This window comes from Gorilla gorilla, chromosome 19 (assembly GCF_029281585.2).
Source record: "Gorilla gorilla gorilla isolate KB3781 chromosome 19, NHGRI_mGorGor1-v2.1_pri, whole genome shotgun sequence".
In the NCBI taxonomy this organism is placed as follows: domain Eukaryota; kingdom Metazoa; phylum Chordata; class Mammalia; order Primates; family Hominidae; genus Gorilla; species Gorilla gorilla.
Window position 1 is genome coordinate 20,096,801 of NC_073243.2, and position 20,522 is coordinate 20,117,322.

The following is a 20,522-nucleotide window of genomic DNA, read 5'->3' on the forward strand; positions in this document are numbered from 1 at the left end:
GCCGGAAACACGTCGGAGGCGGAAAACCCTGGGCCCGCCTGGCCTGGGCGCAGATCCCAGGCCCGCGGTGCGTGGCGGCCTCCAGCTGGCCTAGGCCCCGCCCCGCCCCCGCAGACAGAGGCCGGAGGCTGGCTGGTGCAGCGATGTTTAATGGCAATTCGTATAAACCAAGCCCATGCACAAGTAGAAAGTGCCCGTGGAGCCGGCAGGAGGCTCCCGCCGCGCTAGAGAACCACAAGCCCGGCCGTGCAGCCCTCCCCGCGGCGCCTTAAATAGATTCTTCACTATACTCTGTATGTTACAGTATGTACAAGACCCCTCCCCTCGGGGGACGGGGCGGACTCCGCAACGCGTTCCTATGTACACCACCTCCCCTTCGGCCCTGAGGTCGGTGGCCAGAGTCGGGTGATGGGGTAAGACAGGGCCAGAGAGGGAGGAAACAGACGCAAACATGCGGAGTCGGGTGGGGACACGGTCAGCCCTGAAACACGAGGGGCGTGCGCAGCGAAGGCAGTGGTGGGAACCGAGGCGGATACATTCAGAGACGCGTCGAACAAATAAATAAGGCAAGTCAGGAGGGAGCCGAGTCGGGTGCAGGCAGGAGGAGCTGGGGAGCAGGGGCAGGCAGGGCTCCGGAGGTCACAGCGGAAGATGCAGGTATGTGGGGCGCGGGTCTTCTGGAGCCAGGACCAAAAGAGACGGGGCACGACCAGGAGGGACGAGGAGAGGGGTGTGGGAGCAAGGCGTGGGGAGGAGGGAGGAGGCCTACAGAGGGCTCCAACAAAGGTGAACAGGAAAGCTGCCGACAGGGGCTCCCCCTGCCCCAGAAAGCCCTCTCCCTGTTAAGACTGCACGAGGCGCCCCCAGGGTGGTGAGAAAGGCGGTGGCCAGGTCATGTGGCCAGTCCCGGCTGGGGAAGCCCTTCCAGCTCCTGGTTCTGCTTCAGTTCCCTCATCCTGCAGAGAGAAAGATAGGAGTCAGAGGAGACTGGCGGATCAGGACGGGTGGCAACGCAAAAGCCCAGGGGGAGAAGGGATGAGTACCTGTGTCGGCAGCGCCGCAGGAATCTCATGATCTTCCGGGCTGCCTGGTCCTGCTTCTTGGTGAGAAAGGAGCCTCTGGTGAAAGAAACAAAAGATGGACCTCACAGAAGGCATCGCATGCCTTCGGCCCCCCCAGGAACCCTAGGCAGGGAATGGCAGTGAGGCATGATGATCAAGAGGATGAGTAAGGGGGAATGGCGTGGATGCAGTGGGTGGGCACAGAGGGCTGGGGCTGGGCCCTACTTGTTGCGGGCAGGCAGGGTGGCCGAAGTCCGGTGGGGAGGGCCGGGCCTGCGGCGGTAGGAGCGGTAGTGCTGCTGGATGAGCACAGCCGCTCGGCGGCTCTGCTGAAATCGCTTCTGTTCATAGTAGCTTCGGAACTTGCTCTGGATCAGGATGGCCGCCTGGGTCATCTTCTTATAGAGTGCAAACTGCAGGGGTGGGGAGGAGGGACAGGGGCTGAAATAGAGGGACGGAGACCCAAAGCCCTGAGGCTCACCCAAGTTAGGCTGATGCAAGACTCTCTGTAACCCACACACTCAAGGAAAGACTGAATCATCACAGACCTCACACTCAGAGCTCATGCCTAATACCTTAAGTGCAATCCAGGTCAGCTTGTGGAGAGAGAAGGGGAGTTAGGGCTCTGGCAACATTCTGGAATGGTTAGACATGGGTGTGGGTTGGTGGGTTGCTGGTTACACTTTTGAGGGAGAAGGGTCTCACCTGCTTGTACTTCCGGTAACAGCGCTGGATTACAGCTGCTGCTACCTCCTGCTGCTCCTTCAGCCGCCGGCCCTGAAGGGAGAGAAGTCTCAGCACCTCATGACCCACATAATGGCATATCTGACTTGTCCCTTCAACTTTCCTGGGGTTCCCCTGACCCTTTACCCCATCCAAGGCCTGTCTGCACGACTACTCATCCTCCAAAAGCCCTGGGAGCCCAGTCTCCCCTGACTGGAGATTGTGTAATTCATCCTGAGACCCCTGCCCCTGACCTTGTACTTTCGGAAGGCCGTCTGGATGACTCGGGCAGCCTCATACAGTTCCCGCTGCTCGTGATCTGATAGTGTCAGCAGGGCAAAATCACTTTCCATCTTGCCACTGGTGGATGCAGAGAGAAACTCTGCCCAGGAGGGTGCTGAAGGGACAGCCAGGCGACCTCGCTCAAAGGGCAGTTCGCTGTAGGCGGTAGGGAAAGAGGGTGTCATGAAGCATCTGAAGTCCCTCCTCTGCCACCTATGGATGGCTATGAAGGAAAACCACCAGCAACTGAGTCTGGAGAGTGACTTCAGAGTTCATCAGCCAGTTCAGTTCGCTTCTCCAAGGCCCTGGGGCCTCAGCCAGAATGGAGCTTTGGCTGTGGGAAAGCCAGCTTTCTCCCTTCCTCCCATCTTCCTTTGAAGAATCTGGAGGCTTTGTCCTGAGCTAGTCACCTGGGAGGGGTTGAGCTGGGGAAATGGTCCACATTCTCCAGGTAGCTGGCCAGCCAGGACATGGTCTCACTGAGCCCCACAGCCCCTGTCCGCTCCCGCATTGAGGCTCCAGCCTCGGGCAGCCCCACGAAGTCCTCTCGTTTAATCCGCTCCGGTGTGGCTTCGATGATCTGCTTGGCCAGTGAGATCATGTCCACCTGGAAGAAGGGAGAAGCTGAGTGAGTCCTTAGGGGCCCCAGCTGCCAGCTGTAACCTCAGTCCATTCCTATCTTGTTCCTTCTCTCCCTGCCTGGTGCTGCTAACCCTGTCTTTCTAGGCCACTGTTCCAGACTCATTCATTTATACTGATGGGGCTCCCACTTGGGGGTCCCTCTGTGCTGAGATGCTATGGAGAATATAGGATAAAAAGGAGATATTCCAAGTGGGGATTCAAAGCTGAACAAATGGAGGACTTGACACCCTTTCAGGCCAACCATCCACTGTCCTACCTGGGCCTGCCCCATGCCAGCTGACCAGCACATGCTCCCCATAGGCTTGGCTGTGCCCACCCCCAGCTCCCTTTCAACTCTCCAAGAACCATCCCAACACTTGCCAACTACTACCCGGATGAATGGCTCCAGTCCGGCCTTTGCTCCAGCCCTGAAGCCTATACTCCAGCACTTCCTGGTGGACACACTCAACACAACCTACTTGTGGAGTTCCCTAAGTTTTTTGTACTTAAAGTGCCACCCACTTACTCCATTAGTCTCTCTAAAGCAGGTATGTCCCCAGTCTCTATCAGAGAAGTACAAGGCTATACTTGAAGATTCACTTTCATTCCACAAGACTTTCTTAGCTTTATCATGTGCAAGCCTCCTTCCTGCATCAGATCACTGCCAAATACCCTCATCTTGCCAGCCTTACCTCTCCACACAACTCCCAGCTGCCCTCTGTCATCTTGGTTCTCCTAGAACCTTGTCCCTACATAGATCAACAGGTAACTCCTACAAACCAGCTCTAACTGAAGATATTCCCTAGAATTTTTGTTTGTTATAGAGACAGGGTCTCTTGTCCAGGCTGGAATGCAGTGGCACAGTCAGCTCACTGCAACCTCACATTCCTGGGCTCAAGGGGTTCTCCTACCTCAGCCTCCCAAGTAGCTACAACTACAGGTGTGTGCCACCATGCCTATTTTTTAAAAATTATTTTGTGTAGAGATGGGGTCTTGTTATGTTGGCCAGACTGGTCTCAAGCCCCTGTTCTCAAGTGATCCTCCCACCTCGTTCTCTGAAAGTGATGGGATTACAGGGGTGAGCCACCGCACCCAGCCAGAATATTTTTCAATGCTTTTTATATTTTAAATCTTACTATTTTGTCTTTTTTTTTTTTTTTTGAGACAGAGTCTCACTTTGTCACCCAGGCTGGAGGGCAGTGGTGCAATCTCGGCTCACTGCAGCCTGTGCCTCCTGGGTTCAAGTGATTCTTGTGTCTCAGCCTCTCAAACAGCTGGGATTACAGGCACATACCACAGTGCCCAGTTAATTTTTGTATTTCTCGTAGAGACGGGGTTTCGCCATGTTGCCCAGGCTGGTCTCAAACTCCTGGCCTGAAGTGATCCACCCGCCCCGGCCACCCAAAGTGCTGGGATTACAGGCGTAAGCCACCAAGCCCGGCCAAATTTTTTTTTTTTCCAACATCTGTATTGTGGGACCAGCCAGAATTTTCAACCTCCGCTGCCTCATGACTTCCAAGTCACATGGTCTGAAAGGAGCTAAGCAAAAGGCTACCTTGCCTGTCCCAAAATGAAGTAAATAGGCCCTTCCTAAACTGAAGCCAGACTTTGATTCGGCTTAATGGAAGTCGGCCTCACCCTTCCTACTCCCTTCTAGCCCCCGTAACTCCATCAATATAAGCAGTACCGGGATCACATCCACAGCCTGTGGGCTGTCAGCGTTCTCTGGAGCAGCCCCATCATCTGAGGCTGGTGGGAGGGCAGGAAGGGAGGAGAGGGGCCCCTTGGAGTTGGTAGCCTCATAGTCCATGAGGAGTAGGGGGGCCTCTGGGACACCAGAGGAAAGCTGGCCTGGGGCCGTGTCCTCCATAGTCATCTCAGAGGCTGGCAGAGGTGCAGGGGGGGGACTGCCATCTGGGGCACTAGAATAGGCTGACGTGACGGAGAAGGTGCCATCCGACAGCTCCGAGGGCGAGGAGACGCTGCTCAGACCTGTGTGGGGAGGGAAGAGAGTGAGGGCAGCCGGAGCCACGGCCATCCCTCGCTCAAGTCTCTTGCCTCCCCCATCCTGTTCTCGGTCCCTGTCTGTTCTTGCTTCTGTTATCTCCCATCCCTGCCTCTGTGGTTTGTCTCCTGTCTTACTCGTTTCCCACACCCTTTGGCTTTGTCCTGGCCTATCCTCCTACCTACATCCCTCTCTCCAAAAGATTAGGGCCACCCTCACCAGTGTCTGGGCTGGAGGAGGGTGGCGATAGGGCAAATGGGGGCTCCACCGAAGCCTCCTGTCTCTGTAGTTCCTCAAGGCAGCGGGCAAGGCGCACATGACCCCGGGAATGAGCCACAGACAATGGCAGACGGCCCAGAGAGTCGGGAATGCTCAGTGCCTGTCGGTTCCAACGGAAAAGGAGCACAGCAGCTTCCAGGTGTCCCAGGGCGCAAGCCCACATCTGAGGAAGGGGGCGGGACAGGCGGAGACGGAGGTGGAGGTGAGGCCAGGGGCTCTTCCTCCAGGTAGTCAGGTCTTCAGACCCCAGCCCACCCCACTCCCTGCATTCCTCAGGATCTTCCTTTTCAACGGCGGTTCCCATTGCTCCCTGCCCCATATGCGCTTAGGAATCTGTCATCCTCACCAGAGGGGTGCAAGAGAAATGATCCACGTTGAGCGGGTCAACCTCCTGCTCTAAGTCCAAGCTTCCAGTCTCCACACTCCTGGAGGGTTTGGGAGAGAGACAGCAGAGCCCAATGAGGGAAAAAGTGGGCAAAGTAGGAACATCAGAAGTAAAGGCACTAGGAGGCAAGCTGTACAGGGCCGGTGGGAAGAGGCAGTCAAGGACACTAGTTTAAGGAGGTCAAGAAGTCAAAGTGTTGTAAGTCAGGATATGAAAGTTCCCCAAAATATAAGTCCTCTCCCAACCCCCTCCCTTCCCACAATGACCCCAACTCCCTCTTGGTAGGGCCCCAGGTCCTCCAATTTCTCTTCAGTCCCCTGACACTTCTGTCCCAGAGGCTGCCCAGCCCTCACCCAGCTGCCCTTGCTCACCGCCACTGGCTCAGGGTCTCGATGAGGCGGGCATAGCCCTGGGCAGCAGCCAGGTGCAGAAGGCTCATGCCCCGGAAGGGGCTTCCATGGGCCAGACGTTCAGGACCCTTCCAGGTGGAGCGTGGGATCATGCTTTCTACCAAGACCACTACCCGTGCTTCGAACCCAGGCCCCTGGCCTTCATCCTGCGATATACACACTCTTAGGCAGAGACCCAGGTATCTACTCCCCTGGCTTGAGATGGCCTTGGCCACCTCACATCTGTCCTCCCAGCTTCTAATTTTGCCCCCTCCCCACATGTCCCACTCTAGGATCCCATCAGTTGAAGTTCCTCTGTGGCCTGTGTCTCTTGCTCCCACAGCCACTTCCTCCAGCAGCCAGACCTCACACAATCTTGCCCATGTGTCTTCCCATCAGCTCAGATTAGTGACATGTTCACACATGGCTTCCCCCCCTCAGAAGCCAGAGCCTTCTCTGAGCCTTAGCCCTCTTCTTTCAGAAACTTGGGACCCACAGAGATCTGAGCCCCAGTGCTCCTGACCCCTCCCCCGCCCTCTCCTTCACCTCCACCCTTCTTCAGACCAGAAATAGTCTGAAGCCCGTCATGCCAAGAGGGTGCCCAGAATAGCCACTCTCGCCACAAGGTGGGGATGGGAACAGGGTGACGTCAGGGAGAGGGAAGACAGGCTGAGGAGGCTGGGGACAGGAGAGGGAGGAGAGTCACGGGCACTAGATGTTTTCTTTAGCTGTGTCCTCCCCCTGCTCCCCACCGTAGACCACCTCCCTCCTCACAGAAGTACCTGAACTGGAGGAGTGTCAGGACCCTGGCAGGGCACCTGCCCAGCTGCTGCGATCTCTGCCATCCGCTTCTCCATCTGCTCCAGTCGCTCTAGTATGGACATCCGGAACTGGTTGTCTGAGGGGGAACGGGTATGGGAGGCTGAGTGGGCAGAGTCTAGGTGATGCCCTGAACACCAAAAGTAGACCTGTCCCAAGATCTGGGGATGAGGACACAGAACCATATTCTTTTATCTTCCCAAAACAACAGCTCCTTTACCCCTTCACCTAAATAAAGCCTACCAGGACTCAGTCCTTAAACTAGGGCTGTTAATACTACCCACTGACCTAGAACCCGGATCTGGAACCAAAACTGTTTCCTTCAAGGTACAGAGGTAGTAGGATTCCCAAATGGTCATCCAGCCTCCAGATGTCCCAAATCCCACCCGTACACACTCTTCCCCCCAGCCTTTTCCTAGGTAAAATGTTCTGTCAATTTTTGCAGCAGACACTACCTTTGTCCCCCATGGTGAAGGTGAAGGATTCCAGGGTCCCTCCCTTTTAATAACCACTGCCCCAAAAAGCTCAGGGACTGTGATTTGAAAAGTACCTCCCCTTCCTCCCAGCCCCCCGCAGCTGTCCACAAAGACAATGGTGGGGGACGGAAGGTGACAGAGATGGATAGCCATATAGCCATGTCCATTTCTCCTCCTCCTCCCCCCCCATATACAAATACGCACGTACACACATATCCCCCCAAGCTATATCTGTCCCCTCCTGAGATCAAACAAGGACAAGAAGGGGAGGCAGGAGGGGATCAGAGCTGTAGGAAAACAGACACAGAAACGGTGAAGGTTGGAGATGTTCTGAGATGCCAGGACAGAAGGGGATGAAGGTACACAGGTGATAGGAGGACAGAGAATGATGAACAGAAACCCAAGGAAAACAAAGGGAGGAGAGAGAGCAAAAAAGATAAAGTGAAGGAGAAGAGAGAAAGGACAAAGGAGGGCTGGGGGAAAAGTGCCAAACAAGCAGTAAGAAAGGACGATAAAAGACAGGCAAGTTAAGATATTGGTTCAAGAAGAAATGGAAAGAAGAGGGATGGAAGAGACTCATAGGAGAGATGGTAAAACGTAGATTAGAAAGGGACAGAGAAATAAGGTGATGAACAGTCACAGGGCAGGACAGAGACAGAACAGGACTGAGAGACCTGGCCAGATCCCAAGGTAGGCAGACTCAAGTCAGAGACAAGCAACTCAACACACTCAGGCTTTGTGTGGGGTCCAGCTCCAAGAGTGAGGCAAAACTAAGGACCAGAGCTCCGGAGAGAGAGAAGTAAGGACAGAGGGAGACTAAGATAACACAGATGGCAGCAGAACTGAGAGAAGCCAAGAGGCAACAACAAAGACACCAAGAGGAAGAGATAGAGAAAAGCTAACCTTGAGAAAGCAGAAACCAGCAGGTGCAGACAGAAACAATGTTCAAGGCCACAAGAGAGAGAACCAGTAACCGGAACAAAAACAATCCCAGATTTAAATAAATAAATACACACACACATAGATACATGCATGTGTGTGCCTCTATGTTTGTGTTAGTACACCATGTTATTAGCAATGGATATCACTGAGAAGTAGTAGTATAGGAAATTTTTTTCTTTTTTTTTGAGACGGAGTCTCGCTCTGTCGCCCAGGCTGGAGTGCAGTGGCACAATCTTGGCTCATTGCAACCTCCGCCTCTCGGGTTCAAGCAATTCTCCTGTCTCAGCCTCCCGAGTAGCTGGGACTACAGGCACCCACCACCACGCCTGGCTAATTTTTGTATTTTTAGTGGAGACAGGGTTTCACCATATTTGTCAGGCTGGTCTCAAACTCCTGACCTCAGGTGATCCACCCGCCTTGGCCTCCCAAAGTGCTTGGATTAGAAGCACGAGCCACCGCGCCCAGCCAGAAATTTTTATTTTCTATTTTGTGCTTTTGTGTAATTTCCAAATTTCTGTTAATGAACACATCTTTATATCAGAAGAGGAAAAACAACAGAAATTTAAATATATAAGTACAGCCGGGTGTGGTGGCTCACGCCTGTAATCCCAACACTTTGGTAGACCAAGGCGGGGTGGATTGCTTGAGGTCAGGAGTTTGAGACCAGCCTGGCCAACATGGTGAAACCTCATCTCTACTAAAATCACAAAAAATTAGCCAGGCTTGGTGGCAGGCACCTGTAATCCCAGCTACTTGGGAGGCTGAGGCAGGAGGATTGCTTGAACCCAGGAGGTGGAGGTTGCAGTGACCTGAGATCGCGCCACTGCAGTTCAGCCTGGGAGACAGAGCAAGACTCCGTCTCAAAAAAGAAGAGAAAAATAAATAATAAATAAGTATATAAACTTGTACATAGCGCCTATATATTGCTCTAGACCCTGTCCCTGCCCTGCCTCTTAGCCTTCCTTGTCTAGATTCCACCCTTTGGGATGGAGAAGGCAGGTCAAGAACTGGTATAAAAATGACCCCAAGATTTATGGGGAAGAGGAGGTGAGGGAAGTTTGCTGCCACATTTAGAAATCACTAGTGAAATAGGAATTGAAAAAAAAAAAAAGAATGGTAAAGTGGGGGCTCAGTGATGGCCACGTGAACCCTAAGTGGTCTAGGAGCATGTCATGCTTAAAGGCTGTGGGCCGGATACTTTGGTTCAGAGGGCTGGGTACTCACCGTCCAGTGACAGCCAGTCAAGTTGAGTACTAGGCAGAGACAGGAATCGGCGGGCTCGATACTCAAAGAGCACAGAAGCAGAAAGGGGCCCCTCCCGCCCTGCCACCTGCAAAGACACCAGCCCTACCTCATGGGCTGGAGAGGGTAGGATCAGCGAGAAGGGCTCTCTTTCCCTGGCTCCTTCTCTGGCTAGCTGTGTCAGCCACAGACAATTATTCCATAGTTATTTCCCCTACTGCCCTGCTGTGGGCCAAGAGGCCCCTGGCTTCAGTGGCCTTGGCACTAACTGGGAAGGGAGTCCATTTGTTTGAGAACTTAATACGTACTATGGGCCAGAGATCCCTTGGATTCTAGACCCTGTAGTTGAAGATATTTGTTATTCAGCAAGAAGGTTTGGAAACTGAGGGTCAAGAGACTAGTTATGAACAATTTGATGTTGGAAAATCCTCTTGATCCCCGGATCAGAGTCTGGAAGTTATGACGCTGTTACTGAGATGGAGGAAAGGGGAGCTAGCCGCTCATGAACAGTGTCCAGTGGCCATAAGCATGGAACCAGCAGGCCCTGATCCTAAGACCAGGTGCTGAGACTTTTTCTCCCAGTCCCCAGATTCTCTGGTCTCATCCCCTTTCCTTACACACATGCTGGATGCTGCTGTAGAGACTGGGGGAGAACACACTCGTAGACAGCAAAGCTGCCAACCTGTCACTTTGGTGGTCCTTGAGGTCCCCTAGTAAGGCTGATTTTTGAGTGTAGGGTAAGGGCAAAGCTGGTGGCAAAAGGGCAGAGATGAACCTTGGCAATGAAGTCTAGACCAGTGCTGTCCAATAGAACATTTCTGCAGTGACAAGAATGTTCTATATCGTCACTATCCAATAGGGTAACACGAGCCATGTGTGGCTACTGAACACTTGAAACGTGGTCAGTGAGACTGGGGAAGTGAATTTTCAGTATTCTTTAACTTTAATTAATAGGCACATGTGGCTAATGGCTACCATACTGGACAGCACAGTTCTAAAAGCCAATGTCCTTCAGTCCCAAGACTGGTTAGAGGAAACCCACATTTCTTCTTTCTCATTCCCCCTGGATTGGAGTTGGAGACTCTGGCTCTGAGCCAGAAAGCCTGGACAGACATTAGAAATCCCTTTGGTCAATGCCTAACCTTACAGGAGGGGAGGCCAAGGACCTCAGGAAGGATCAGACTCATCTGAGGTCACTGGTTAGCTAAGGAGTAGACTTCTTGGACCAGAACCTTGATCTTCTGACACCTAAGTCTGGGCTCTTCTGCCTGCTGGGAGAGCTTGGGGCTCAACCTCAGGACTGGATGAAGTCCTTGTGCTCTCAAAACAACCCATTTGTTCCCAGTGCTTTCTGGAAGCCTGGAGTTCCTGATCTGTCCTAACTGCCCACATGTCAGTCCCTCCCCCTACGGTTCCCAATCCTCATACCGGGACAGTAGCAGCGTAAGACACCAGGCTGGACAAGTGAGGCTGGCACTGCGATGTGATCAAAGACACAGGAGTAATGCTCGGCGGCTTCAGTCCAAGGACCTGTGATGAGCACCTTGACCCCACCCTGCAGACAGAAGTCAGAGACCATGTGACTGGAGTTGGGCATTCATCCCCTCATTCATTTATTCAGACCCTTACAGGGTATCTACTATATGGCAGGTCCTGTGCTAGAGTCTGGGGGTCCAGGGATAGACAGGACCCAGTGGGGTGAGGTCAGTGAGTCTATCTCTCCCCAACATCCCTGCCAAGTGGTTGCCTGGTCTCTACCTGAATCTGCCAGTAGCTGGGAATTCAGGGCCTCCCCCAAAGCTACCACAGAGCTGTCACCAGAAGGAAGTTCTGTTCTTGGGCTAATTCACCCCCACTGTACTTCCTCCTTTTCCTCTCAAAGGCAGCATAAAACAGAACTTCTCCACTGCCGAAGACAGTCTTTCAGCTACTCAAAGTCTGCAATCACATCCCTGATGTTTCTTTTCTTCTCCAGCCTGCACAGCCCCAATTCCCTACCCCTGAAAACAGTCAGGAAGGGAATGAGGTCCTAGGAGACTCCAGAAACCATGCTAACACATGGAAGGGAGAGGAACAGAAAAAAGGTTAAGTTGCTGAGGACTCTGGAAACAGGAAAGCAGCTTCACTCTACATAAAAAAAGAGATTGGCGGCTGGGCACGGTGGCTCACACCTGTAATCCCAGCACTTTGGGAGGCCGAGGCAGGCAATCACCTGAGGTCAGGAGTTTGAGACCATCCTGGCCAACATGGTGAAACCCCATCTCTACTAAAAATACAAAAGTTAGCCGGGTGTGGTGGCGGTCACCTGTAATCCCAGCTACTCAGGAGGGTGAGGCAGGAGAATCATTTGAACCCGGGAGGTGGAGGTTGCAGTGAGCCAAGATTGTGCCATTGCACTCCAGCCTGGGCAACAAGAGCAAAACTGTCTCAAAAAAAAAAAAAAAAAAAAGATTAGGTAGAGGACTAAGAAGCCTAAGAAGCCATGAAAACTGAGGGAAACTAGGTCACGGACCACGGGGTAAGAGTTAACACAATTTGTTTTGGGGAGTCAGAAGACAAAAATAGGAGGGAGAAGGGAGGAGGTAAGCCTGAGTCTCACCTCTGGGTAGGACCACTCTGGGGAGAAGTCTGTGATGGTGCTAAGAGCAGGAGACAGCTGGGGGGTCGGAGCAGGGATGCTTGGAGCTTCATCACTGATGAGTTCTCCCATAAGGTCTGGGAATGATGAAAGACTGAAGGGCTCCAGTTCACTGGCCCCAACAGGTCCTCCAAACAAGGCCTCTCCTCTTCCTACCCTGCTTGATGGCTCCAAGGGGGCAGGTGAGGGTGGGGGTGAGGGAGGGGGTGAAGGTATGGGTGGGGCAGCCCCCTGACCCTTGAGCTCCTCCCCACTGTCATCATCTTGGATGAAGAAGCAGTTTCCTCTTCTCCCACCTGCTACTGACTGTGGTGGGGGACCCCGAGCAGCTGCCTGGGGCTCCAGGGCAGCAGCAGGCTCTAGGGCAGAACAGGGGGTATGAGCGGCCTCTGCCTCGGGGAAGTCTGGGCTTACTCCCTGCCCCCCTCCATATGTCTGGCCCCTCTGGGGGCTGTTGAGAAAACGATCAGGGTCAAAGGCAGGACTGGGAGGAGCCGGTGGGGCAGAAGGCTCAGTGCCTACAACTACTGCCAAACTCATGGAAGGCCTAGGATCAGCCTGGGGAGCCAAGTGCCTGGTGGGTGTCAAGCCCCCAGCCCGCTGCTCCAGTCCTGTCAGGAGGAGGATAGCAGTGCCTCCTCTTGAAGAACCCCCTCGAGAAGTGGGAGGGCTAGGTCTGATTTCTAGGGGCTCTGCAAAACCTGATGAGGAGGAAGAAGAGGAAGAAGATGGGGAGGTGTGTGCCTTGGGGAGCTCTGGGGGAAGTGGGGCTATCAGTGGAGGAGGCTCTGGGGGGTGAGGGTGGGGGATAGAGGTCAGGGTTAAAGCTCGGGGCTCCACTTTGGGAGAGATGATGCGGTGTTTCGTGCTGCTGCATTTGTGGGTAAGGCTCCCAGAACCTGGAGTGGAGAGGAGTAGGAGGGAGAGGAGATAAGACACATCATTCCGCACCTTCTCTACCTTGAAGCCCTTAAAAGTATTTCCTGGGACGTCCCTATAAACCAGAGGTGTAATACTGATTGTAGCCACTGGGAGGCATCAGAAATGTCTGTTCTCTACCCCTACCCTTTATTCCCCCTCCCCCTCTCCATTTCCCCTCAAAACAAGCAGGACCAGAGGAACGCTGCAGAGAACTGAGGGCTTGGGAGAGTAGCTAAAAGCAAAAGTTAAAGGCATAGGAAAAGGACAAAAGAACAGAACCAAGGGGGTGCCAACTAGGAGGAAGGCTAAGGCTGGGTGTCACTGGTGGTGCTGAGGGGACAGGAATTGCTGAAGGTAGAAGACAGGAAGGGCAGAGGCTGCCATGACAGCTGAGTGCAAGGCTGATTCCGAGCCAGTGTGCACCCAGATGGGAACGTCTGTTCATCTGGCCCATCTTTCTGGGACATGCAAAAGACTTGCAAATCAGCATGCAAATCCCATCAAGACGGATATCCCCCTGGCTTGCGTAAGAGCAGTGTGGCTAGGTGGGAAGACAGCCAAAAGGTCAGGGAGTAACTTACCAAGCCCCCCACTGCAGAGACAGGCGTGGGTTCGGGGAGCAGGCTTGGTTGGGTGGGTGTCCAAAATCTGCTGCACCAGGTGTTCTACAGAGAACTCTTCTGTTCCATTCCCGCAGCTCCACTTGATGCCATGAACTAGAGAAGTTAGGGGAAAGTGCTGTGGGATCCCCATGAAACAGGCCCCAGAGTACCTTGATGGCTCCTCCAAGCACCTGACATGCTTCAAGACTTCTGGCCAGGTGAACAGAGGCCAGCAGCCTCAAGACTGCTCAGATATGTTGCTTTAGTCCTTTCTCCGTATTCTAATACCTGAGAACACACCGGGAATCCTAGCACCCTCCCAGCTTGGAGGGAGATGATCAGCCCTCAGGTTTTGGGTCCAGAACCATGGCCCCTGTGGGAGCCCTGTTTCTACTCTCCCCTTGGAGCTCTATCCCCACCCTGCTGCCTTACACATGGGCTTCAGCTGTCCCAACAACTCCTCCCGGGACCACTTCAGCCACTCTCGACGGTCGCTGCTGATGGAACAAAAGATGGGGCTGCAGCCCTTTCCACAGTCCTCCAGGGCTGGGACGTTCAGGTAGTGCACAAGGACGATGTCAGGGTTCTGAGAGCATAAGGGGACACACAGAGCCATGGGGTCCTGAGGTCCAGGGGCTCGGCTTCCTAATCCTCACTTTCTTCCTGGGCACCCTCCTAACCTCGCCCCCAATTTCTGACTCTCTCCATCCCCAAGCCCCTTTCTCTTCTTCCCAGGCTCCTTTCCTCACTCAGAACTCAGCCATCCTTTCACTTCCTTCTTTCAGACCCATGTCCCTCAAAGAGTCAGGAAGAGTGTGGCTCCCTGGGCTCTTCCGTCCTTACCTGGAGCAGCCAGTAGCAGCGCCGATGGAATGTGGGGACGATGGAAGAGTGAACGTAGCAGCCATAGAGACACTGCCAGGAGACAGGCTGGGGTGGGGGGAGGGCTAGTCTGCTCCCCAACTCTTCCTCTGTTCAGTCCCTTTGCAGGAATCCCAATCTTTCCACCAGTTCCTCTTCAACCCTTCCCCCACCCTCGCCCCCACCTGTTCCCCACCCCTTTTGAATCCCAGCAGCCCTGAGTCATAGATGAGCAGTGGGGCTGGGGCCTTATAGTGAGGACCAGATTTGAGATGCGGGACTATCTAGAAACCAGAGGGCAGAGCAAGAATGCATCTGAGATGAGGGGCAATGATTTGGGGAAGAGAAACCTGTGCTGAGAGCATCATTGCTGGGATCCCTGAGGGAAACACAAGAGCAGTGAGGGGCCTGGGCATCAGTGTTCTGGAAGGGAGGCATGGCCTACGGCCTGGATAGTTGAGTCACGGAGGGAAATGGGAAGTGGAGAGTGGCCAAAGCAATGTCAGCCGACCCAAAGTGAGTGAGAAGGGAAGAGTAACTGGGAGGGGACTGAGGTGGACAATGCCACCAAACCCAGGTCGGGCTAGAGCCCAGCTAAGGGTGGAGGAGGGCAGGCTCGGGAAGATGAGCTGAATGTCTGACTCTCTTACCTCCATGCCCTGGACCTTCAGCTTCATGTGGTCCTCTCGGGTGGTCTTCCCATCCTTCCGCTTCTTCCAGAGGTAACCATCCTTCCGATATTTCACCTTCTTGCGATTGTAGAGGATGATGGAGCCATTCTGAGGCCTGGGAAGGGAAGGGTTGCCCTGGAGTTCTGTGAACAGAACCCAGGACCCCTGCCACTCCCCCATGTTCTCAAACTTTCTCACCTTGTCTTTGGGGCACAAGACAGCCACTCATCATGCTTCTCAAAGGTGATCAGGTAGGATGCAATCTCCTGTAGGAGAGGAGGCACTCAGCTGGGCGTCTCCTTCACAGAGAGTCTCAGCCTGGCCTCTTGGTCATCCTGTCAGTGTCTCACTCTCTGCTGAGTTCTGGCAGCTAGTGGAGGATGCTTCTAGGTATCTGGACCCAGCAAGACCCACTGCCCTCCTAAGAACCCTTCTTTTGTCCTAAGACAAAAGTCTAACTTTTTTTGTGAATTATTTTACTCTCCAAAAATCTCATTCCTGTGCCCCTTTTCTTCTTTTGAGATGGAGTTTCACTCTTGTTGCCCAGGCTGGAGTGCAATGGCGCGATCTCAGCTCACCGCAACCTCTGCCTCCCGGGTTCAAGCAATTCTCCTGCCTCAGCCTCCCGGGTAGCTGGGATTGCAGGCATGCGCCACCACGCCCGGGTAATTTTGTATTTTTTTTAGTAGAGACAGGGTTTCACCATGTTGGTAAGGCTGGTCTCGAACTCCTGACCGCAGGTGATCCACCCGCCTTGGCCTCCCAAAGTGCTGGGATTACAGGCGTGAGCCACTGTGCCCAGACTTTTTTTTTTTCTTTTGAGGCAGAATCTTACTCCGTCACCCAGGCTGAAGTGCAGTGGCATGATCTCAGCTCACTGCAACCTCTGCCCCCCAGGATCAGGCAATTCTCCTACCTCAGCCTCCAGAGTAGCTGGGATTACAGGCACTTGCCACCATGCCCAGCTAATTTTTGTATTTTTAGTAGAAACGGGGTTTCACCATGTTGGCCAGGCTGGTCTCGAACTCCTGACCTCTGGTGATCCGCCTACCTCAGCCTCTCAAAGTGCTGGGATTACAGGCGTGAGCCACCACTCCTGGCCTCTGTGCCCCTTCCTGACTCAAAAAATTTCAGTGGTTTGACACTGCCAGGAATTTCAGATTATTTATTTATTTATTTATTTTTTTGAGAGAGTCTCGCTCTGTCACCCAGGCTGGAGTGCAGTGGCACCATCTCAGCTCACTGCGAGCTCCTCCTCCTGGGTTCACGCCATTCTCCTGCCTCAGCCTCCTGAGTAGCTGGGACTACAGGCGCCCACCACCACGCCCGGCTAATTTTTTGTATTTTTAGTAGAGACGGGGTTTCACTGTGTTAGCTAGGATGGTCTCGATCTCCTGACCTCGTGATCCACCCGCCTCAGCCTCCCAAAGTGCTGGGATTACAGGCGTGAGCCACTGCGCCTGGCAGGAATTTCAGATTCTTTAGCCTGACTCCAAGGTTCTCCCCAACAAGGGATCAAACTTTCACTGTTCCCACTATTTACCCATATTGCTCCTACAATTCCTGCCAGATGGATCCATTGATGCCTTCCTGAACATGCTTTGAATAGTTACCTCCTGCATGTTAGTGCCCTACAAGGCAGGTATCATGTGCACACCTCTCCATATCTGGAAATCATAGCCATTCTATAAACCAAACCCCTTTTCAGATGCTCCATGAAGCCCTGCTGACCACACTGGACCTTCCTAAACGCTCTATAGCACTTACAACAATCACACATACACACATACATGCATCCTTTTACTGACAGTCCTCTTCTGACATCAAATTGATAAATATCAACAACCAACTACATACAAGGCAGTAAGTATGCAGAATACAGAAAATGTGTAACACAAGGACTGTGCCTCCTCCAGAAAGAGCCAGTATCAGTGGTGGTTAATAATAAAGGTTCCGGCCGGGCGTGGTGGCTCATGCCTGTAATCCTAGCACTGTAGGAGGCCGAGACGGGCGGATCACTAGGTCCAGAGTTCGAGACCAGCCTGGCCAACATAGTGAAACCCCGTCTCTACTAAAAATACAAAAATTAGCCAGGTGTGGTGGCACGCCTGTAGTCCTAGCTACTCAGGAGGCTGAGGCAGGAGAATCACTTAAACCTGGGAGGCAGAGGTTGCAGTGAGCGGAGACTGCACCATTGCACTCCAACCTGGGCGACAGAGTGAGACTCCATCTCAAAACAAAAAAAAGGCCAGGCTTGGTGGCTCACACCTGTAATCCCAGCACTTGGGAAGGCCGAGACGGGACGATCACCTGAGGTCAGGAGTTTGAGACCAGCCTGACCAACGTGTTGAAACCCCATCTCTACTAAAAAATACCAAAATTAGCCAGGCGCGGTGGCTCATGCCTGTAATCCCAGCACTTTGGGAGGCTGAGGTGGGCAGATCACGAGGTCAGGAGATCGAGACCATCCTGGCTAACATGGTGAAACCCCATCTCTACTAAAAATACAAAAAAATTAGCCAGGCATGGTGGCGGGTGTCTGTAGTCCCAGCTACTCCGGAGGCTGAGACAGGAGAATGGTGTGAACCCAGGAGGCAGAGCTTGCAGTGAGCCGAGATCGCGCCACTGCACTCCAGCCTGGGCGACAGAGCGAGACTCCATCTCAAAAAAAAAACAAATACAAAAATTAGCCAGGCGTGGAGGCACATGCCTGTAATCCCAGCTACTTGGGAGGCTGAGGCAGGGGTATCACTTGAATCCAGGAGGCGGGGGTTACAGTGAGCCAAGATCGCGCCATTGCACTCCAGCCTGGGCAACAAGAGCGAGACTCCGTCTCAAAAAAAAAAAAGCCCTGGAGTAAGTTAGATAAACTATGAGGTAAATCAGTTTCCTCATCAATAACATAGGAGCAATAACAGGGCTTGCTCTATAGCACCATTAGAGGATTAAATGACACAAGGCAGGCCAAATGTTTAGCACGGTGCCCAGTATGTAAGGAATACTTTACTGGCAGTAGCTTTTGTTTTTACCCAGGTGGCTATGCCACAGAAAAGAGGGCTCCTTCAAGATCCATGTCTTTTTTTTTTTTTTTTTTTTTTTGAGACGGAGTCTCACTCTGTCACCCAGGCTGGAGTGCAGTGGCGTGATCTCAGCTCACTGCAGCCTCCGCCTCCCTGGCTCAAGTAATTCTCCGGCCTTAGCCTCCCGAGTAGCTGGGATTACAGGCGTACATCACCACGCCTGGCTGATTTTTTGTATTTTTAGTAGAGACGGGGTTCCACCATGTTTGCCAGGCTGGTCTTGAACTCCTGACCTCAGATGATCCACCCGCCTCAGCCTCCCAAAGTGCTGGGATTACAGGCATGAGCCACCATGCCCGGCCAAGATCCATGTTTTTTATACCTCTCCTATGATCCCCAAAGAGCTTAGAATGGTGCTCTGCACTTAGGAGTGTTGACAGACACGGAAAGACCCCCCACTCACCCTCCTCCAGCCTACTAGGTCTTGCTGGGCCCCAACCCCCAGCCTCCCTAGAAAACCTCATTTGTATTCCACCGTAGCCTCTCTGGAGGCAGCAGCGGGCAGCGAGGAAGACACTCCAGCAGCTTCTTGGGGAGAAAGATCTTCAGGTGGTGGCTGTTTTCTAAAGGGAATTAGAAGGGAGGGTTTAGTGTGCTACCCTGGGGCGTCCCTGTGATAGTCCAAGGGGAAAGGGCTGAAGGCAATACAGAGCACTGGGGAAAACTGAAACCTCACTAAGGAGAACAGAGAATCCAAGAATTAGAGGGCCACTAAAGCGTGGGGAGAACGAAAGGCTGTGGCCACATTGGGAACCTGGTTTGTGAACTTACCGGCAACCTCGGTGGTGTCCTTGGTATTCATGGTGAGGGCTCCAGGGGGCAAGGTCACCCCCGGCCTGAGGGGCCGGGGGGAGGGGGAGTCTGTGCTGGGAAGGGAGAGAACAAGGTCATGGCAGAAGCCCCCACATTAATCCAGGATGAGAAGTATGAGGTAGGGAGTGGATATAGAACTGGGTCATAGTATCTGGGAAGGATGAGGAAAGGGAGGGAGGGGCTGACTGTAATGTGACAGTAGAAGAGAGAACCACACATGGTGCCCGGAGCCAATATGAGTGAGGAGACTGGACAGGAAGAGTGAGCAGGAAGAAATGGGTTGGGGTGGGGGAGGGGGGAGAAGACTGGCAGGGCTTGGGCCTCAGAGGCCCTAAAGCTTGAGCTTTTGCACAGACTGGGGCTATGGTTGGGTCAGGTCCTGGGGGTTGGGACTCAGGCCATCCGGTCCTTGGAGGATGGTTTGGCAAGAGAGCCTGGATCCTGGGGGCAGGGCAGGAGATTCTACCTCCGGTAGAAGCTAGGCCTTTAGAAGACACGCCCTGAGTTCCTTCTCTGATTTCTCCAAGGGGAAGGGCAGATCTGATAACTGAACCTAACCTATTCTCTCCTCCAGGTTGGTTAGGACCTGATAGAATCTGGGCCAGACACCCAGATTCCCACCCTCAGGACAACCCACCCTCCAGCTGACAGCCCTCTCTACGTAGCTCCCTCTCCCCAAACGCCTCTGCCTCCCCTGGCCTCCAGGCCTAGCCTACCCCATCTACCGCTCTGGCTCCAGCCTGAGCCCCCCGCCCTCCTCGGGGAACAGATGGGAGCTGGAGGAGGCTCTCAGCACGGGCTCCGCCAGGTGTCCAGGATGGAGATGGGAGGAGGCCCGTCGGGCTCGGCTATGTGCAGTGAAGCTGGGGTTGGGGTAAGGACTCCGCCCCAGGGCGCAGGTGCGCAGTCCCGGCTAGGCAGCCTGCCAGGGTGCGGAGCGGGAGCGGGTCCTTGGGCTGCACTTGGGCGGCGCCGGATCGGACGCTTGGCACTCTGGGCGGCCCCCCGGCGGAGTGGTGGTCCCAGGAGAACCTCCGAGGTGGGAGGGTCCCGCCCGCATAGAGGGATGTTCTGGAGAAGCCGGGAGCAGAGTCCGCGGGCACGCGGTGGGCGAGGGACAGTGCAGGTGCCGGGTGCGGGGGTCTCCGGGACAGTCCCCGGCACGCGCTGGTCCGCCGTGGGGCCCTGCGGTGAGCGGCGCCCCCTGGCGCGGGGGAGGAGGACGGAAGCGGGAGGTGAGGGCGAACCGGGAGGAGGGACGGTGGTCCCCGGCGCGGCGCTCCGCGTCGGGACCTGGAGGAGCTGCGCCCCCTGGCGCGGGGGCGGAGAGGCGGGCGAGAGGCCCTGGCTCTTACCTCCCGGGGTCCCGCGGGTGACGGCGGCAGCGGCCATTCTACCCCACACCGACCCCCCCCAGCGCCGGCTGACAGCGGCGTCTAACGTCACTGCGCACGGGGCGGGGCCTCCCAATTAAGGGGATGAGGGTCAGGAAGGGAACCAGGGGTCAGCACACGTGGAGTTCTGGGTGGGGTGCTGGGCAGAGGGACTCGGCTTCTAGGGCTCTGAGCCAGGCCGAGGGACAGACTGCTGGGAAGTCCCCAAAAGGGCAGCAGCACTGAGGGGCAGGATTCCAGGGTCCTGGAGGCGGAAGCTCGGCCGACTGACTCCCAGTTCGAGAGAACGGGGCGGGGGCAGCCCACCAGTGCTGGAAC

At 54.3% G+C, this 20,522-nt stretch overlaps 1 protein-coding gene across 7 annotated transcripts; it reads right to left on the bottom strand.

Moving 5' to 3' along the window:
* Window positions 1-133: 133 nt before the first annotated feature.
* CAMTA2 (calmodulin binding transcription activator 2) lies at window positions 134-20,217 on the bottom strand. 7 transcript variants are annotated; one of them, XM_019013109.4, is made up of 23 exons: window positions 20,166-20,217; window positions 18,769-18,863; window positions 18,457-18,560; window positions 15,116-15,183; window positions 14,897-15,032; window positions 14,229-14,315; window positions 13,818-13,971; window positions 13,365-13,499; window positions 11,824-12,761; window positions 10,653-10,779; window positions 9,207-9,341; window positions 6,528-6,643; window positions 5,728-5,912; window positions 5,318-5,396; window positions 4,912-5,134; window positions 4,375-4,679; window positions 2,477-2,673; window positions 2,039-2,222; window positions 1,767-1,838; window positions 1,637-1,657; window positions 1,287-1,474; window positions 1,044-1,118; window positions 134-956 (listed from the first exon to the last, which is right to left on the bottom strand). In XM_019013109.4, exons 2-23 carry the CDS (start codon window positions 18,797-18,799, stop codon window positions 893-895), a joined length of 3,624 nt encoding a protein of 1,207 aa, XP_018868654.4. In that variant the 5' UTR covers window positions 18,800-18,863; window positions 20,166-20,217; the 3' UTR covers window positions 134-892. The 7 variants fall into 7 exon arrangements, with proteins under 7 accessions (XP_018868654.4, XP_055223185.2, XP_055223184.2 ...); XM_055367210.2 differs by lacking the exon at window positions 20,166-20,217 and adding an exon at window positions 19,527-19,962 and having other exon boundaries at window positions 14,229-14,300; XM_055367209.2 differs by lacking the exon at window positions 20,166-20,217 and adding an exon at window positions 19,527-19,962.
* Between the last annotated feature and the right edge of the window lie 305 nt (window positions 20,218-20,522).

Coding starts and splice junctions, on each gene's coding strand:
- CAMTA2 (XM_055367209.2), bottom strand. Junction 15,184..18,456: donor TACGGTGGAATACAAATGAG/GTTTTCTAGGGA, acceptor CCTCTCCTACAG/GAGATTGCATCCTACCTGAT. Junction 6,644..9,206: donor TGACTGGCTGTCACTGGACG/GTGAGTACCCAG, acceptor GTTCCCCCTCAG/ACAACCAGTTCCGGATGTCC.